This window comes from Budorcas taxicolor, chromosome 9 (assembly GCF_023091745.1).
Source record: "Budorcas taxicolor isolate Tak-1 chromosome 9, Takin1.1, whole genome shotgun sequence".
NCBI lineage: Eukaryota > Metazoa > Chordata > Mammalia > Artiodactyla > Bovidae > Budorcas > Budorcas taxicolor.
The window spans coordinates 24585402-24600838 of NC_068918.1; the positions used below are offsets into that span (position 1 = coordinate 24585402).

General features: G+C 44.5%; 1 protein-coding gene across 1 annotated transcript in view; it reads right to left on the reverse strand.

Moving 5' to 3' along the window:
- SLC35F1 (solute carrier family 35 member F1) overlaps positions 1-15203 on the reverse strand; it is a 407863-nt gene extending 392660 nt beyond the window's left edge. Inside the window, exon 1 of the mRNA XM_052645643.1 lies at positions 15040-15203. Coding sequence (XP_052501603.1) covers positions 15040-15203 — 164 coding nt within the window. The remainder of the gene's footprint in view (positions 1-15039) is intronic.
- Positions 15204-15437: the final 234 nt, after the last annotated feature.

Sequence of the window (15437 nt, forward strand, 5' to 3'; positions counted from 1 at the left end):
GGGAAAGGAGGGGAGGGGGAGACAGAAGCTTTCTGTGCTGACTTGTTCCACAGTTGTATTCACACATTCAGATATAGCTAGCTCATAGGTAATTCCACAATGAATATTTTTGTTTTCTTAAGTGATACCAATTCAGTGTGGTTCCTAAATAAAAAGCCAACACATTAAAAATAAAGCATTCTCCTTGAACCAACTCTGAGCCAAAAAAAAAAAAAAAAAAAGGCATGGTAAGGAAAGTTGAGGGCTATCTTCAAGAAGGAAACAAACTATTCCAAATGGAAAATTATTCTCCATCAATGTGTGTGTGTGTGTATTTGTGTGTCAGAGAGAAACAGAGAAAGGTGGAAAGAGACAGACAGATGAATAGCCAAAGATTCATTACAAATAATATCAAATATACATTATTTGGTGCTCAGTTGCTCAGTCATGTCCGATTCTTTGCAACCCATGGACTGTAGCCCGCCAGGCTCCTCTGTCCATGGGATTTTCCCAGGCTAGAGTACTGCAGTGGGCTGCCATTTCCTCCTCTAGGGGATCTTACCCACCCAAGGATCAAAGCCATGTCTTCTGCATTGGCAGGTGGATTCTTTACCACTGAGCCACCTGGGGATCCCACATTATTTGGGAAATAATATACATATACATACATAATAGATGGGGATTCCCACATGGCACTAGTGGTTAAAAAAAAAAAAAAACAACTGCCTGCCAATGCAGGAGACATAAAGAAAGTCAGGCTTCGATGGCTGGGTCAAAAAGATCCCCTGGAGGAGGGCACAGCAACCCACTCCAGTATTCTTGCCTGGGACTCCCATGGACAGAGGAGCCTGACAGGCTACAGTCCAAGGGATCGCAAAGAGTTGGACATGACTGAAGCAACTTAACATAAATACACACACATATATGTGATATTATATTGAAGTATTTACATATGCCCAGAAAGATTCAGAAATGAAAAGTGAGAGATAAAGAGAAGGTCAAGGCACCATGGACTGAAGGCTTCATTTGTTGATTTTCTCTGAGAACTCATACTTCCAGAAACAGTAGCAAACCTAGGTGTGCTTTGGCTACCCAATCTCTCCATCAGCAGATGGGTCAGTACAAGTAAACACACGATCTTTGTAAATACTATGTCCTCCTATGCAAACTCAGCTCTAGGACAAGGTCCCTGATCCTACTCCTGACTCCTCCCCACTCGCCATCACTGAATGGAATAATCAGAATGTGAAATTCATCCCAGCACTCACTGGCTGATGGCAGTTGGGATTTGCTTAGGTTTTGTGGTGTTTCAGACTTACTACATAAGTAGTAAGATGAAAACCGACCTGCGCTATTTTCAAGGACAGATCACCACCTTCTAGACTGGCTTGAACGTTGCCACTCATCACGCTCGGCAGCACTGGAGGGACAACAGCTCATTCTGCGATGCTGTAAAGGTCGTTCCTGGCTTCCCTAGTGGCTCAGATGATAAAGAATTCACCTGCAATGCAGTTCGATCTCTAGGTCAGGAAGATCCTCTGGAGAAGGGCATGGCAACCCACTCCAGTATTCTTGCCTGGAGAATCCCCACGGACAGAGGAGCTTGGCAGGTTACAGTCCATTGGTTGCAAAGAGTAGGACAGGGCTGAGCGACTAACACAAAGGTCTTTCCTAATTTTCTGACTCCACACACCCTTAGGATAGTGCTCCCTCTTCCCATCCTCCATCCTCCCCACTTACCCGTCCCCCACCCCCAGCCTCCCTGCTTTCCAGTCCTCACCTCACCCTGGGACCTTCTGCAGCCCTTCAGCACCCAGTCCCTTGGGAGCCGTGTGGAGGGCTATCTCTGGAGGAAAGGGCCCCTGTGTGAGGGCACAATGTTTCTCCTGCCTGCGGCAGGATCCAGATAAGCACAGAGCCTCCAGCCATCCGCGTGTCACAAAGAGCTCCTCTGATCCGCGGGCATCTGGGCTTTCCCTCATTAGCACATTAAAGCTGCTCTGTCCCTTCCTTCTGAGCCGCTCTGTCCGTCCCACTGCCGGGCTCTATGGAGCCTTTTAGGCGCAGGCTCATTGTGAAATCTCCCTGGTTCAAGAGGCACTAACCCTTTCCTGAAGCCTGTCAGACTCTCCTTAACAAACACAGGTACCTCCGAAGAAACCATCACTCTGAGAGGCGCGATCAGACGGCAGGACAGATGCCTTCTGGCCAAGTCAGTCTTCCCCTAGAAGAACTTTTCTTAAAATAAAGGCAAAAGTGTTTTAAATCTATCTAGCTTTCAAAAACAAAAACAAAAAAGGAATACATTGAAGTAAACAGATTTGTGCCTCATTCATGGATGGGTGGGTTCTACTTCAGACTCTCGACCAGGCTCGGAAGGAAAAGCCCCGAGCCAGCAGCGCCTGCATCTCCAAGTCCCCCGCCTGCGGAGGGCGCCCATCAGCATTCATCCCGGGCTGGGACGGCGCGAGGCCACGAGAAGCCGGGTTCCCCATCCAATTTTATGACCAAGATAACAGATGCATAGCGCTTGGCAGCTTTCCCAGCCCTCTCCCAGATGTTATTTCATTTAAAACTTCCCCAAATGCAATGGGAAATGGAGGGCTGGGATTACTTTAACCAGTTTACAAATGAGAATTTTGAGGCCACCCCTCCCCCCCAAAAAAAACCCATGAAGGTCAGTTCCCTGGGACAGAACGTCTGACATTTCACATTCTGAAGGGGACGTCATCACTCCAGGGGCCCGCAGAATCTCCAAGGGATGTTTAACCCCTCTTCTCTCTCACACACACCCCACTCCCAAATATAAACAAGCCCCCAGTCCTCTCCAGCTCCTCTAAATATGCCCTGCATTAATACCCTAACTTCTTCATAGCTGTCACCAGGGCCCAGGCATCTGTCCTCCCGTCTGATCGAGCCTCTTGGAGTGATGGTTCCTCCGAGGTACCTGTGTTTGTTTCCAAGTTAACCCTTTCCAAGACACACTCTAAATATCAGTAGCTTCTTCCCATCCATCACACTCCTCACCCCTTCCCCACCACAGATGTGAAATATGCACATAAATCCTTAGATCCCACTCTGTGTCTCTACTATGTCTCCTTTCTGACTCTCCGAAATGACTGCTTCCCACTTGCCTCTGTACAAATGCCCTATACCCCTTCCTCACCACCCAGCACCTTCAGTCTGAATTGATAGGATGAGCTCAAAGTTCACAGAAAAAGAAAAGCCTCCATAGAGAGCCCATGGAAATCTGCTGTATGACTCAGGAAACTCAAACTGGGGCGCTGTAACAACCTAGAGGCCGGGGAAAGGATGGGAGGTGGAAGGGAGGTTCAAGAGGGAGGAAATATAGGCACACCTATGGCTAATTCATGGTGATGGATGGCAGAAATCAAACCAACACTGTAAACCAATTATCCATCAAATAAAAATTAATTAATTAAAACAACAACAACAACCAAGAAAAGCCACAAGACAGGAATCAGCTTTTATTCTCACCACCAAATCCACCCAATTATCTTCATTGATACCCATGCTCTCCCTCTCCTCTCCTGGACCACGGAGTGTCCTGGTTTCTCAAAGCCCACCCCCTCCCCCGCACCTTGGCTCCTACCATCTGAGTCCTCCCAAGCCTTCCTCCTTCCTCCATCCCCCTCCTTCCCCATGTTTCCCCCTCCACTGTATCATATCATCAGCACACAGACCTTTTGCATGATGTCCGCTATGAATAGACTCTTCATTTACTCGGCTCCTAGTCAGAGCAGAGCTTCTCCAAAGTTCTGTTTAGAAACCCCCACCTCACAATCCCTCCCCAAACCATGCCATCCAGACTTCCACTGGCACCACCAGCTGACACTGTGCTTGTCTGGCCCCCGAGGTTCTCTCTGTTCCTACTCTGTGCCCCTCAGAGCCTGAAGCAGAGCCATGCCAGTGGTCCTGCCACTCCTGCTGAGGCCCCGTGTAACCCTGACCCTCCCTTCTGTCACTCAGACCTAGAACCTGCTCTCTTTAACTTCAGGGTCTCTGAAAAGTAGCACTGTCCACTTGTATCCTATTTCACAGAAGTGGGATGCTGTACTGTACGCCTTTTCATCTCTAAATAGTTTCCCCATTCCAGGGGGTCCCTTTTAGGTGACTGGGTGGAGTCCTTGATACTTGACGCAACTATTCTCAGGCCCAACCTGCTGCCTCCTCATCACCAGCTGGGATACACGGATTTCCAGGGCCATGACAAGCATCACCCTAAGATGCTATCCTGCCCCACGATGAGACGTACTTCCAGAATCCAGACTCGATGTTGCTCCCTCTTGGATACTGAGCTGGAACCAGTGCTTCTCAAATGATCTACTACAGAATATCGGTTCTTTTTTTCAATTCACTGAAGACAATTCTTTTGAAAAGTGCAGTTCAAAAAGTCGACTGCTAGAAAAATAAAATGGCAAAAACAAAAAAAATGAAAATACATGACTCAGTATTTTAATATTAGAAGAAAAGACACAAAAGTAATCTGTCAAGTAGCTATAGATATTTCGAAATGCATACTCCTGATCTGTGTCCTCATCTGGTTACACAGATGACACAGTCTGGTTAAACAGTCTGTGAATCAGCACAGGTCTGTGGACCACACTCTAAGTAGCTGGCTGCAGCCCTCAGGCTGACTCTCTAGTTCAGGGTAACACTAGGTCTCTTCTGCCCTAGTGAGCAGATGCTTTCCTTGTAGCAAGTTTATAACCTTTCAACAAACAAGTATTAAACACTCACTATGTTGCAGGCCCTGTTGAGTACTTTCTCAAAAATAATCTCATCTAATTTTCCTCTCTCTGACCCTGGCCCACATGACACTGTGCCTGTCTGGTAAATTCAAATCACGGCACTTCTGTCTCCATCCCATTTAGACTGCTATCTCCACTTCTCTAAATGGCTACAGTAGACACCCAACTGAATCCCCAAACCCTAGCCCAACCCCTGTCCCTCTATCCTACAGACTTTACCCAGAATATCACATTCAGGCACATATCTGATTAAGTCCTTTCTCTATTCAAGAATCTAGAGAAGAAAGTCCTTTATACACTCCTATAGGAGTGTATAATGATTTCCATTGCCTGACTCCATCCTACAATTCTAGCCTTACTTTACTGCCTTTTTACCTATACATAATATTGTCAAAATGAACACTTAATCCTCCTCCAACCTCTTTACTCTCTATTTGGTTCATCCTTTCTATCAACCCCCTTCTTGCACAAGTTCCTATCTTACCCATCTGCTATGATCAAATGTTTATGTTCCCTCAAAATTTAGGTGTTAAAGCTCAACTCCCTGGTATGATGGTATTTGGAGGCGCAACCTTCAGGAGGTAATCAGATTTAGATGAGGTCATGAGGGTGAAGTCCCCATGATGAAATTAGCATCCTTATAAGAAGAGAAAGGATCTCTCCCTCTCTCCCTCTCTCCTTCTCTCCCTCTCTTTCTCCCCCCACCCCCCTCCACCATATGTGGATGCAAGAAGACAGCTGTCTGCAAGTCAAGAAGGCCCTCACCAGACACACAATATGCCAGCACTCTGATCTCAGACATTTCAGCCTCCAAGAACTGTAAGAAATAAACGTCTGTGTTTAAACTACCCAGTCTATGATATTTTGTTATATCCCCCCAACCTTAGACACCATCTTTCCAAGCCAAGACAAATGCCAAGCCTGAAGCCTCCTGCCCTGTCTCCAGCCTAGTCTCTCCTTCCTCTGTAGTCTTATAAAAGCACTTAATTGCATGACCATAAAGATTGGTTTCCATATCTATAAAAAGATGATTTTGAGAATGTATAAAATTTCATAATATAAAATGTATGCTTTATAATGTAAAAATTTAAGATCTTGAGCCACTATCTACATGCTCATTCAAACACTCTCATAGATTATATCAAATTCTTTAGTAAAGCAATCTAGTATTTCTAACTCATCCTTCGTGTTTTTGTCATATTTTACGTTTCTCTTACCTCGCAATGCACGAACATATGCCCAAGCTCCCTCAAAGCTGTGTATGCACTGTGAGAATGTTATTATTTCTAGGAAACTCTATTTTCTTGGGTTATACTGGCAATGACCTGGATAGGTTCGCCCTGAAATGGCAGAATGAGATCCAAGTCTCTTCTCCTTTCCCTTCTAACACTTTGAAAGTAGATGAACATTAAGGCCTGTCTTTTTTTTTTTTTCCTGTCTTTTTTTTTCTTTTAAGTCATAAGTGAAACAAATTTTATTGTGTTCATCAAGAAAGATCTCCCTCTGACTCTTTGTATACTTCAAGTAATTTTATTATGGGTTCAGTCTCCCTTTTGAGTAGTTTTCCTACAGGGGAAACAGCTAAATTATAGGACTTTTAAAAAACAATCTCTGTTAGATCAGCTTGAAAAATCTAATCATTTTGAGAAAAGATGTATGTTGTCTTTATTTCTACTTTACTCAAATTGTCCACCTGTTGGATAATATTGGAAGAGTAATAACAGAAACTCGAGCAATGCACTCAGGAGTCCACTTCAGTCCACACCTGTCTGGTTCATCACTGTGATCCAGCAGTACTCAGTATATAGTAAGTATTTAATAGAGACTCATTAAATAAATGACGGACTGATTGAATGAATGAATGGATGGTTGAGAAAAAAGAGAATGCAATGAAGTATTTGTTTACACAATGGATCAGAACCTTATACTAACTCTAAGCCAGGAATTATTAGGAATTGGAGCCCTACCACTCTGAATCTGAATATAATTAGCATGATTTGGCTTTTAACCTCCTTTAAATGCATTTTCAGCTGTACTAAGTTTCCCTAATTAATTTGTTTAAAATGGCAGGAATTGATGGTTTTTCTCTAATTAATTTGTTTAAAATGGCAGGAATTGATGGTTCATAATATCAGAACTTGCAAAATGCTATGTAAGGTACTTTCTAATCATCACAGTTACAAAGGTAAATTTTCCTGAGATAGTGTTCAAAATTTTAATCCAATAGAAAACAGTATTTTTAAAATTTTAGTAATAGTATATTTAAATCACGTTCATGTGGTCACTGATTGAGACATATCATTCTTCTAAGAAAACATTTTCTAAGACATTGATTTCAGTGTTTCACTTGCCATTTTCTGGGAAATTTTTCTCAACTTTCGTGCATTCAGCTAGTACCTGTATAAAACAGAATAAGTTCAATATGGATCACATACAGGACAACTTATTTCTATGATTCTAGCATCTAGACATTTGGAAGCATACAATTAAGCATTAAATATAAGAATTCAGATTACAGATTACAATCATTCACTCTCAACAGCAGTACCTATGCCAAGCTTCCCAGTTAGATTTTGAGGTCCTTCAAGCTAAGAATAATGTTTTGCTATGTATGTGTCCCCCAGAAAATGCCTCAACACACAGCAAGTGATTAAGGACAAATAAATGTACATATAATTAACAGAGTGAGAAGGCAATGAATGGAATGGAAGAAAATATTTGCAAATCATATATTTGATAATGGGTTAATATCCAGAATATATAAAGAAATCCTACAACTCAACAGCAACAATAAAATCCAATTTAAAAATGAGCAAAGTACTTGAATAGACATTATGACAAACACAGTGTGCTAAAAAAGCATAAACATCACTTGGCTGACAAAGGTCCATATAGTCAAGGTTATGGTCTTTCCAGTAGTCATGTGTGGATGTGAGAGCTGAACAATAAGGAAGGCAGAGCATCGAAGAATTGATGCTTTTGAATTGTGATGCTGGAGAAGACCCCTGAGAGTCCCTTGGAAAGCAAGAAGATCAAACCAGTCCATCTTAAAGGAAATCAACCCCAAATACTCTTTGGAAGGATTGATGCCGAAGCTGACGATCTATTATTTTGGCTACCTGATGCAAACGGCTGACTCATTGGAGAAGACCCTGACGCTGAGTAAGACTGAAGGCAGAAGGAGAAGAGGGCGATGGAGAATGAGATGGTTGGATGGCATCATCGATTCAATGGACATGAACTTGGGCAAACTCTAGGAGATAGTGAGGGACAGGGAAGCCTGGTGTGGGGCAGTCCATAGGGTCACAAAGAGTCGGACGTGACCTGGCGACTGAACAACAACTTGAACAGACATTTCTTCAAAGAAGATACACAAATAGCCCACAAGTTCATGCAAAGAAGCTCAACATCAGTGATTATTAAGGAAAATCAAAACACAGTGAGGTATCACTTAACACCCATTAGGACGGCCACTATCAAAAACAAACAAACACACAGTGTTGGCAGGATGTGCAGACACTGGAAAATGCAAAATGGTACCATTGTTATGAAAAATGGTATGGAGGTTTCTCAAAATGTTAAAAAAAATAAAAACAGAAATTTAGCAATCCAACTCCTGGGTATGTAACTTAAATTTTTGAAAAAAAGATTTTGAGGAGACATTTGCACATTCATTTTCACAGCAGCTTTATTCACAATAGCCAAGAATAGAAGCAACTTAAATGTCCCTCAACAAGTGAATTTAAAAAGTGTGATATAGACAGATATAGAGATACAGATACATAGATATTATTTAGCCTTAGGAAATCCTGCCTTTTGTGATAACGTGGATGAACCTTGAGACCATTATGCTAAATAAAATAAGCCAGTCACAAAATACAAACACTGCATGATTCCATTTATATGAGGTATCTATTAATAAAATAACCAAACTCGTAGAAACAGAAAGTAGAATGGCGGTTGCCAGGGTCAGTGGGGAAGGGGAAAGAGGAGCTATTGTTCAACAGATGTAGATTTTCAGTTTTGCAAGGAGAAAAATTTCTAGAGATCAGCTGCATAATAATACCCATCAGCTAGGACTACTGTACTGTACACTTAAACGTGGTTAAGATGGTCAATTGTATGTCAAGTGGTTTTGGCCCTTAATAAAAGAATAAATGAGTGTATACTTATAGATGCTTACGTCAAGAAATATACCAAATAGTATGGGGTATTTTTCCAGGTGTTTATTGGAGTTTGACTTCCTAAGCAGACATTTTTAGAAACATAATCAAGAATTAATGTGTTTGAACAAGGTACAGTGAATGCTCACTGGCCTGAACTCAAATGAGAAAGCTAAACCAAAACTTGGTGGTAGTACTTCTGCATGCTGCTTTTATGAGAAATGGCAATTAAATAAGCCATTAATTAAAGCCACAATTGAACAAGCCAAGTAAGCTCTTGCATTAAGTAACTTAGCACTATTTGGGCAGTCGAGTCAATTTGCTATATCATCTACATCTATAGCAGTGTACAGTAAAAACAGACATCTCTTATTATATTCCTGTGACACTGAAATATCTTGAGAAAGTAAAAGGTCACAGAAAAATTACATGAAGATAGGTCCATTTCCTTCCACAGTCAGTTCAGTTCAGTCGCTCAGTTGTGTCCGACTCTGCGACCCCATGAATCGCAGCACGCCAGGCCTCACTGTCCATCACCAACTCCCGGAGTTCACTCAGACTCACGTCCATCGAGTCCGTGATGCCATCCAGCCATCTCATCCTCTGTCATCCCCTTCTCCTCCTGCCCCTAATCCCTCCCAGCATCAGAGTCTTTTCCAATGAGTCAACTCTTCTCATGAGGTGGCCAAAGTACTGGAGTTTCAGCTTTAGCATCAGTCCTTCCACATTACTTCCTTGGAAATGCACCGTCTTCATCCAGGGTAAACAAAAATTCCTCTAATATGAATATTCAGTTTTCCAAGCTCTGTGCAAAAAAAAAATACACTGATCTTTTATTTTTATAATATTGTCCTTTAGTTAAAAATAAATGTGTCCTTCAGACATCTTGTGTTTACTACTGATCTCAGAAATGTCTGTTTTTAATCACACCATCCTGTTCCATTTGGAATACTTTGTATCAATTATCCTCAATACTGGTTGGTCTTCCCCTTTCATTCTGACATCTGTTAGGAGAAGCAGCTTGAGGAGGAACCTATCAATTTTTTAATAAAAACCATTTGATAAATAAGGATCACCTAAGAGATAATACTGTGGTGTTGGAGAAGACTCTTGAGAAGACTCCTTGGACTGCAAGGAGATCCAACGAGTCCATTCTAAAGGAGATCAGCCCTGGGTGTTCTTTGGAAGGAATAATGCTAAAGCTGAAACTCCAGTACTTTGGCCACCTCATCCAAAGAGTTGACTCATTGGAGAAGACTCTGATGCTGGGAGGGATTGTGGGCAGGAGGAAAAGAGGACAACAGAGGATGAGATGGCCGGATGGCATCACGGACTCGATGGATGTGAGTTTGAGTGAACTCCGGGAGTTGGTGATGGACAGTGAGGCCTGGCGTGCTGCAATTCATGGGGTTGCAGAGTCAGACACGACTGAATGACTGAACTGAATTGAACTGAAGAGATAATAGATGTCTTCATCAACTGTACTTAACAGGACAAGCATAACCCTGTTCTTGGCAGGCACTCCGTTGGTTCACCATGTTCTCTCCACTTTATTTAATAACACAGAAAAGCTATATATACACACTATTCCATCACATATGGTAACTCCCCACGTGGATGTCAATTCTATGTAGGCTTGCTACCAACTCTTCCATGTATCCTTTAACGCTCTTTATAATTCAAAAAAGTTTCACATATTTGAAAATTAATGAAATATATCAAAATATAACTTAGAAACCAGTTAGTTTTTAATCAGATGAATGGATAACCCAGAGTCACACTCATGGTTCCATTCTAATGATTAAACATCCCCACCACAAGACTCAAAAAGGCAGGAATCCCTTCATAACTTGAGACAACCCAATTCATCTCTTATTGGAGAGAAAATGGGTCAAAACTGGAAAGTCATGGTGATTATTATTAAGATCTGAAAATAATATTCAAGTGGGGAAAGATAAAACCACACACAAGCAAAACATAAAACAAGCCATCACTCATTTTTCACAAACATTTTATTAAGAAATAATTTTAGAGGAGAAAATCTTCAGATACTACCTAGGTTGGTATCTACTCATATGTTCCTAAGAAATCTACTAGGTCAACAGTTTCTGTGAGAGGGTCATCAGTTGTTGCCCTTCAAGTATTTTCTTTTTTGTCATACCTTGCTTGCCTGTAGCAGGGTAATAAATGTTATTCCATACTCAAGAAACATGTGCATAGGGGTTTGCATAATTTTTTTCTTCTTTGAACCAAGATATTATCCTAAATCTTTGGGAATTAAAGAACTAACAATTATATCAGCATCTAAATCATTTGGTATTTTTTGCATTGACAGAAGCCATTTTTATTAGGACATATCCCATTAATTGGTTAAAAAAAATTATCTAGCACCTCCTCTTTCACCAAAATCATGGATACTATTATAGTCTACTCTAATGTTTCACAGGGAGTAGCCAACAATGGGGGCTTCCCTGGTGGCTCAGACTGTAAAGAATCTGCCTGCAATGGGGGATACCTGGGTTTGATCCCTGGGTTGGGAAATCGCCTGGAGGAGGGTATGGCAACCCACCCCAGTGTTCTTGCCTGGAGAATTCCATGGACAGAGGAGCCTGGCGGGCTACAGTCCATGGGGTCACGAAGAGTCAGACATGACTGAGCAACTGAGCACAACACAGCACAGCAGTCAATCAGCGAGGCAATCTATTTGTCATATACGAAAGGTAACAATCCAACTCTACAAGCCTTTAATGAAAGGGGAAAAGGACTTGGAGCTACACTGTGAAAATAAAATGGTGCAGGACAATGCAAGGCAGACTGCATTAAGGTAACACTGCATTTTCCTTCTAAGATTCTTGAGAGCAAGTACCTTTAATTATTAATTGGTACTTCTCTTTTACCTGTCCCTAGGTAGACAGGATATAGGTAACATATGTGTTTGCATTTCCTCCTCTGGGTTGGCTGCTGCTGCTGCTGCTAAGTCGCTTCAGTCGTGTCCGACTCTGTGCGACCCCAGAGACAGCAGCCCACCAGGCTCCCCCATTCCTGGGATTCTCTAGGCAAGAATACTGGAGTGGGTTGCCATTTCCTTCTCCAATGCATGAAAGTGAAAAGTGAAAGTGAAGTCGCTCAGTCATGACTCTTAGCGACCCCATGGACTGCAGCCCACCAGGCTCCTCCGTCCATGGGATTTTCCAGGCAAGAGTACTAGAGTGGGGTGCCATTGCCTTCTCCACCTCTGGGTTGGCAGGTAGCTATTATTACAGGCTGTGACCAGTGGCAGGCAGTTCTCCAGGCTTGCCAGCTTGCAATGCTCACACTTTGACCCTCCTCATCCCAGAACATCATCCTCAGTCTCTCGGCACCACCTCTCTGGCCCAGTGGGATGCTCAGAGTAACTAACAGGGGTGCAATGCCCCTCTCAGTCACTGAAGACATTCAACTGGCCAGCTCACAGCAATAGAACGCTGCCAGCAGTACATCTCCATGCCAGAAGCTGGAGGGATATTTTTCATATTGGCTCTAAGCTTCCAGATATGTAACCTTACTTTCTGCTAGCAGCTAAGCTGCTGCAGGCCACGGTTAGATAAAAGGAAACAAAGTCCAGAAGACAATTAGTTGATAGGGCAAGACAAGTGAAGGAAATACAAATGTTAAGGAAAGAAGAGGAAAAGAAGAAAAAGGAGGAAAAAGTGATCTTTAGCTTTTAGAAAAATGAACAAGGATACTTGTGATATGGCACCCCATGGGCCAGCCTTAAAGCCATTACTGGACTAGTCCAACACACCTGGAGGGTTCAAACCAGAGGGGAGCCACACTGAAGTGCTGGCACAGAATCTCAAAAACTCCACTCCCCACTCCATGCTCTTTTATTTAGAGCTCAACCATTCAGCAGTTACAACTAATGCTGTCGCCTGTTGCCACAACCATGAAGCAAAAGTCTGGCCCATCAGCATGCTAATGAAATTAATCTACCAGGATTTTTATACCTATACTGATTTTATTTTTTTTTTAGTCTCCTTACCAAAGGCGCTCCTTCTCAAAAGAAATATTTTCTTATCCTTTAAGGATAAGGAAAGACCATTATTTAATGCCAAATATCACACGGAAAATTTTGCAAAACACTGAAAGACAACCAAATATTTCAGTTGAAGTCTAGAGGCTATAATCCTAGGGTTCCAGTCACAGATGTACGAGCCATGGAATGTCATGGACTCAACCTTTCAGTCTAAGTTCCTCCTCTATGAAACTCATGTCATAAATCACTGAAAGCTAATAAAACGCAACATTCCCCACCATGTCCCATGACTTCAATTCACTAGCTTATGATGTTCCCACCACCCTCCCTTAGATAACAGAATTCTGCTGAACTAATTCGTGTAAAGCTTTATACTTTCCCAAGTCTTTTCTTCTGTATTACCCCATCTATTTCTCAAAACTATGATAAGAAAGGTAAGACAAGTATAAAACACATTCTATAAGTGACAAAACCAGGGACCAAGATGAACAACTCTGCCCCAAGCCACACGGCAAGTCAGCAGCGGAGGAATGATGACAAACCAAATCCCCTCAGCTCCTGCCTCAGTGATCTTGTTATTCTGGACTCTAAGATTCATGAAATGCCATGAAATAACCTGCACAGAATCAATAATAACTTATAATCAAGCAAAGATAAATGAACTGTAGCACCAGGTTTTTTCCCCAGTTTGATGAGGGAAATTAATAATTAACATATTCTGCATAAAATTTTAAACATCCAATGCCAGGGCATTTATGATTTAAAAAAAAATCACAGATATTCATAAAGACTAGGAAGCCCGCCTAATATGTACTGAGCCAGCATCTTCTTGATTTATTCTGCTCATTATCTTTTAAATGTAGTATTTTGGAAGGTGTAATCCTAAACTACCAATCAGAGGAAAGTAAAGACTTGAGTTTCTATCACCATCTCTTGTCTCATTTCAGAGTGAATTTCTTCTCCTTTGATAATAAATGCAAACACACAGAAGTACCCACAAGCTAATATACCTTGTCTTCACAAGGGACTCTTGAATGGTTTGGGATTTCATATAACTAAATTACACGATACTCGGAAAATACGGAGCTTTTCAGGTTTCTATTTCTGTACGTATTTTGTGTTCCCCCTAGCGCTTCCAGCCCCAGAGGGCTCGAGGTGAATCCCTTGTGGGACTCTCAGCTACCCACAACAGCGCCCTACAAAAACCTGTATGAACAGAGCAACCTTCTGAGTTATTCCCAACAGATGCATGGAAAGGCACACAGGTACCCAAATAAAAACACACAAAATCAGTCCTCTATTTGAATTTTACGAGTCAGTTCTTCAACCGTGTCAAGTTACTTTAATAGAAAAAGTCCCTTTCGCGTCACAGCCGACTCAAGGGCGCCAGAGGGGCCCCATTTCACATCAACCCGGGTTCTCATTCTGAACGCCTCCCTGGCTCCATCCACTGCGCAGATTCCAGCACTGGAGCCGGCCGCCAGCGTTCGCTTCCTCCGGCTTTGCAACACTCGGAGCCTCCCTCCTCACCCCCTTCCCGCAACATTTGTGCACTTTGCCTGGGTCTGACCCAGGCCTCTGTCTCCCCTTCCCCGCTCCCGGCCAGGGAGAGTCGGAGCAGCAACTGGACCACCGGGCGGCAGAAGTGGGTCCCCTCGACCGCCCGCGGGGGCTGCTGCCGCCGTGACCCCATCTCCCTGCGAGGGGGTGCGAGACCTCTCGGCGGACGCGAGGCCGGCGACTTCCACGCCATCCCCGCAGCCCGGTCACCCCCGGCTCCTCTCTCTGCCCCGGAGCGCAAAGCTGGGGCCCGGGTGGCAAAGGGAATTGAGGCGACACGCGTGTGCGAGGGTGTGAGCGCGGACAACCGCAACCCGGCAGGCACAACCCCGCCTCTCCCCGAACTCCCGCCTCGGACCAGCCGGCGCCCGGGCGCTCCGCGGCTCCCCGCTCCGGGACAAAGCTGCCGCGCGGCCTCGCCGCCAGCGCGGGGCGCGTCGTCCTCCGCCCTCCCCGGTCTCCCCGCCGCGACTCCGTCCGTCCCAAAGGGCCTCGGGGGCCCCCGGGAGACGGAGGGGGTCCCCTGCCCCGCGCCCCCGCCGCCGCTCACCTGTTCAGCACTTTGCGGATCCTCTGGCGCACGCCGGCCCGGGAGGAGGCAGACAGGTTTCCGCCGCCGCTGCCCTCGGCCGGCAGGTTCTCGATGGTGGTCACCACATGGTTCGGCGGGGCTGGCGGCGGCGGCTGGTGCGGCTGCGGCTCGGGGGGGATCATCGCGGCGGAGGCGGCGGAGCGGCGGCGATCAGAAGGCGGCCGGGCGCATCGCGCGCCGGCTCCGGACCCGGGAACGCGCGGAGGACCCGGCCGGGCGGCCGCGGCGCGGGGAGGCGGTGCTGCCGGCCAACCAGCGAGGCGGGGGAGGCCCCCGCGGCTACGGCCGCCGCCGCCCAGCCCACGGCTCACTCCTCTCCAGTCCTAGGGCGCGCACTCCGGCTCCGCCGCCGCCGC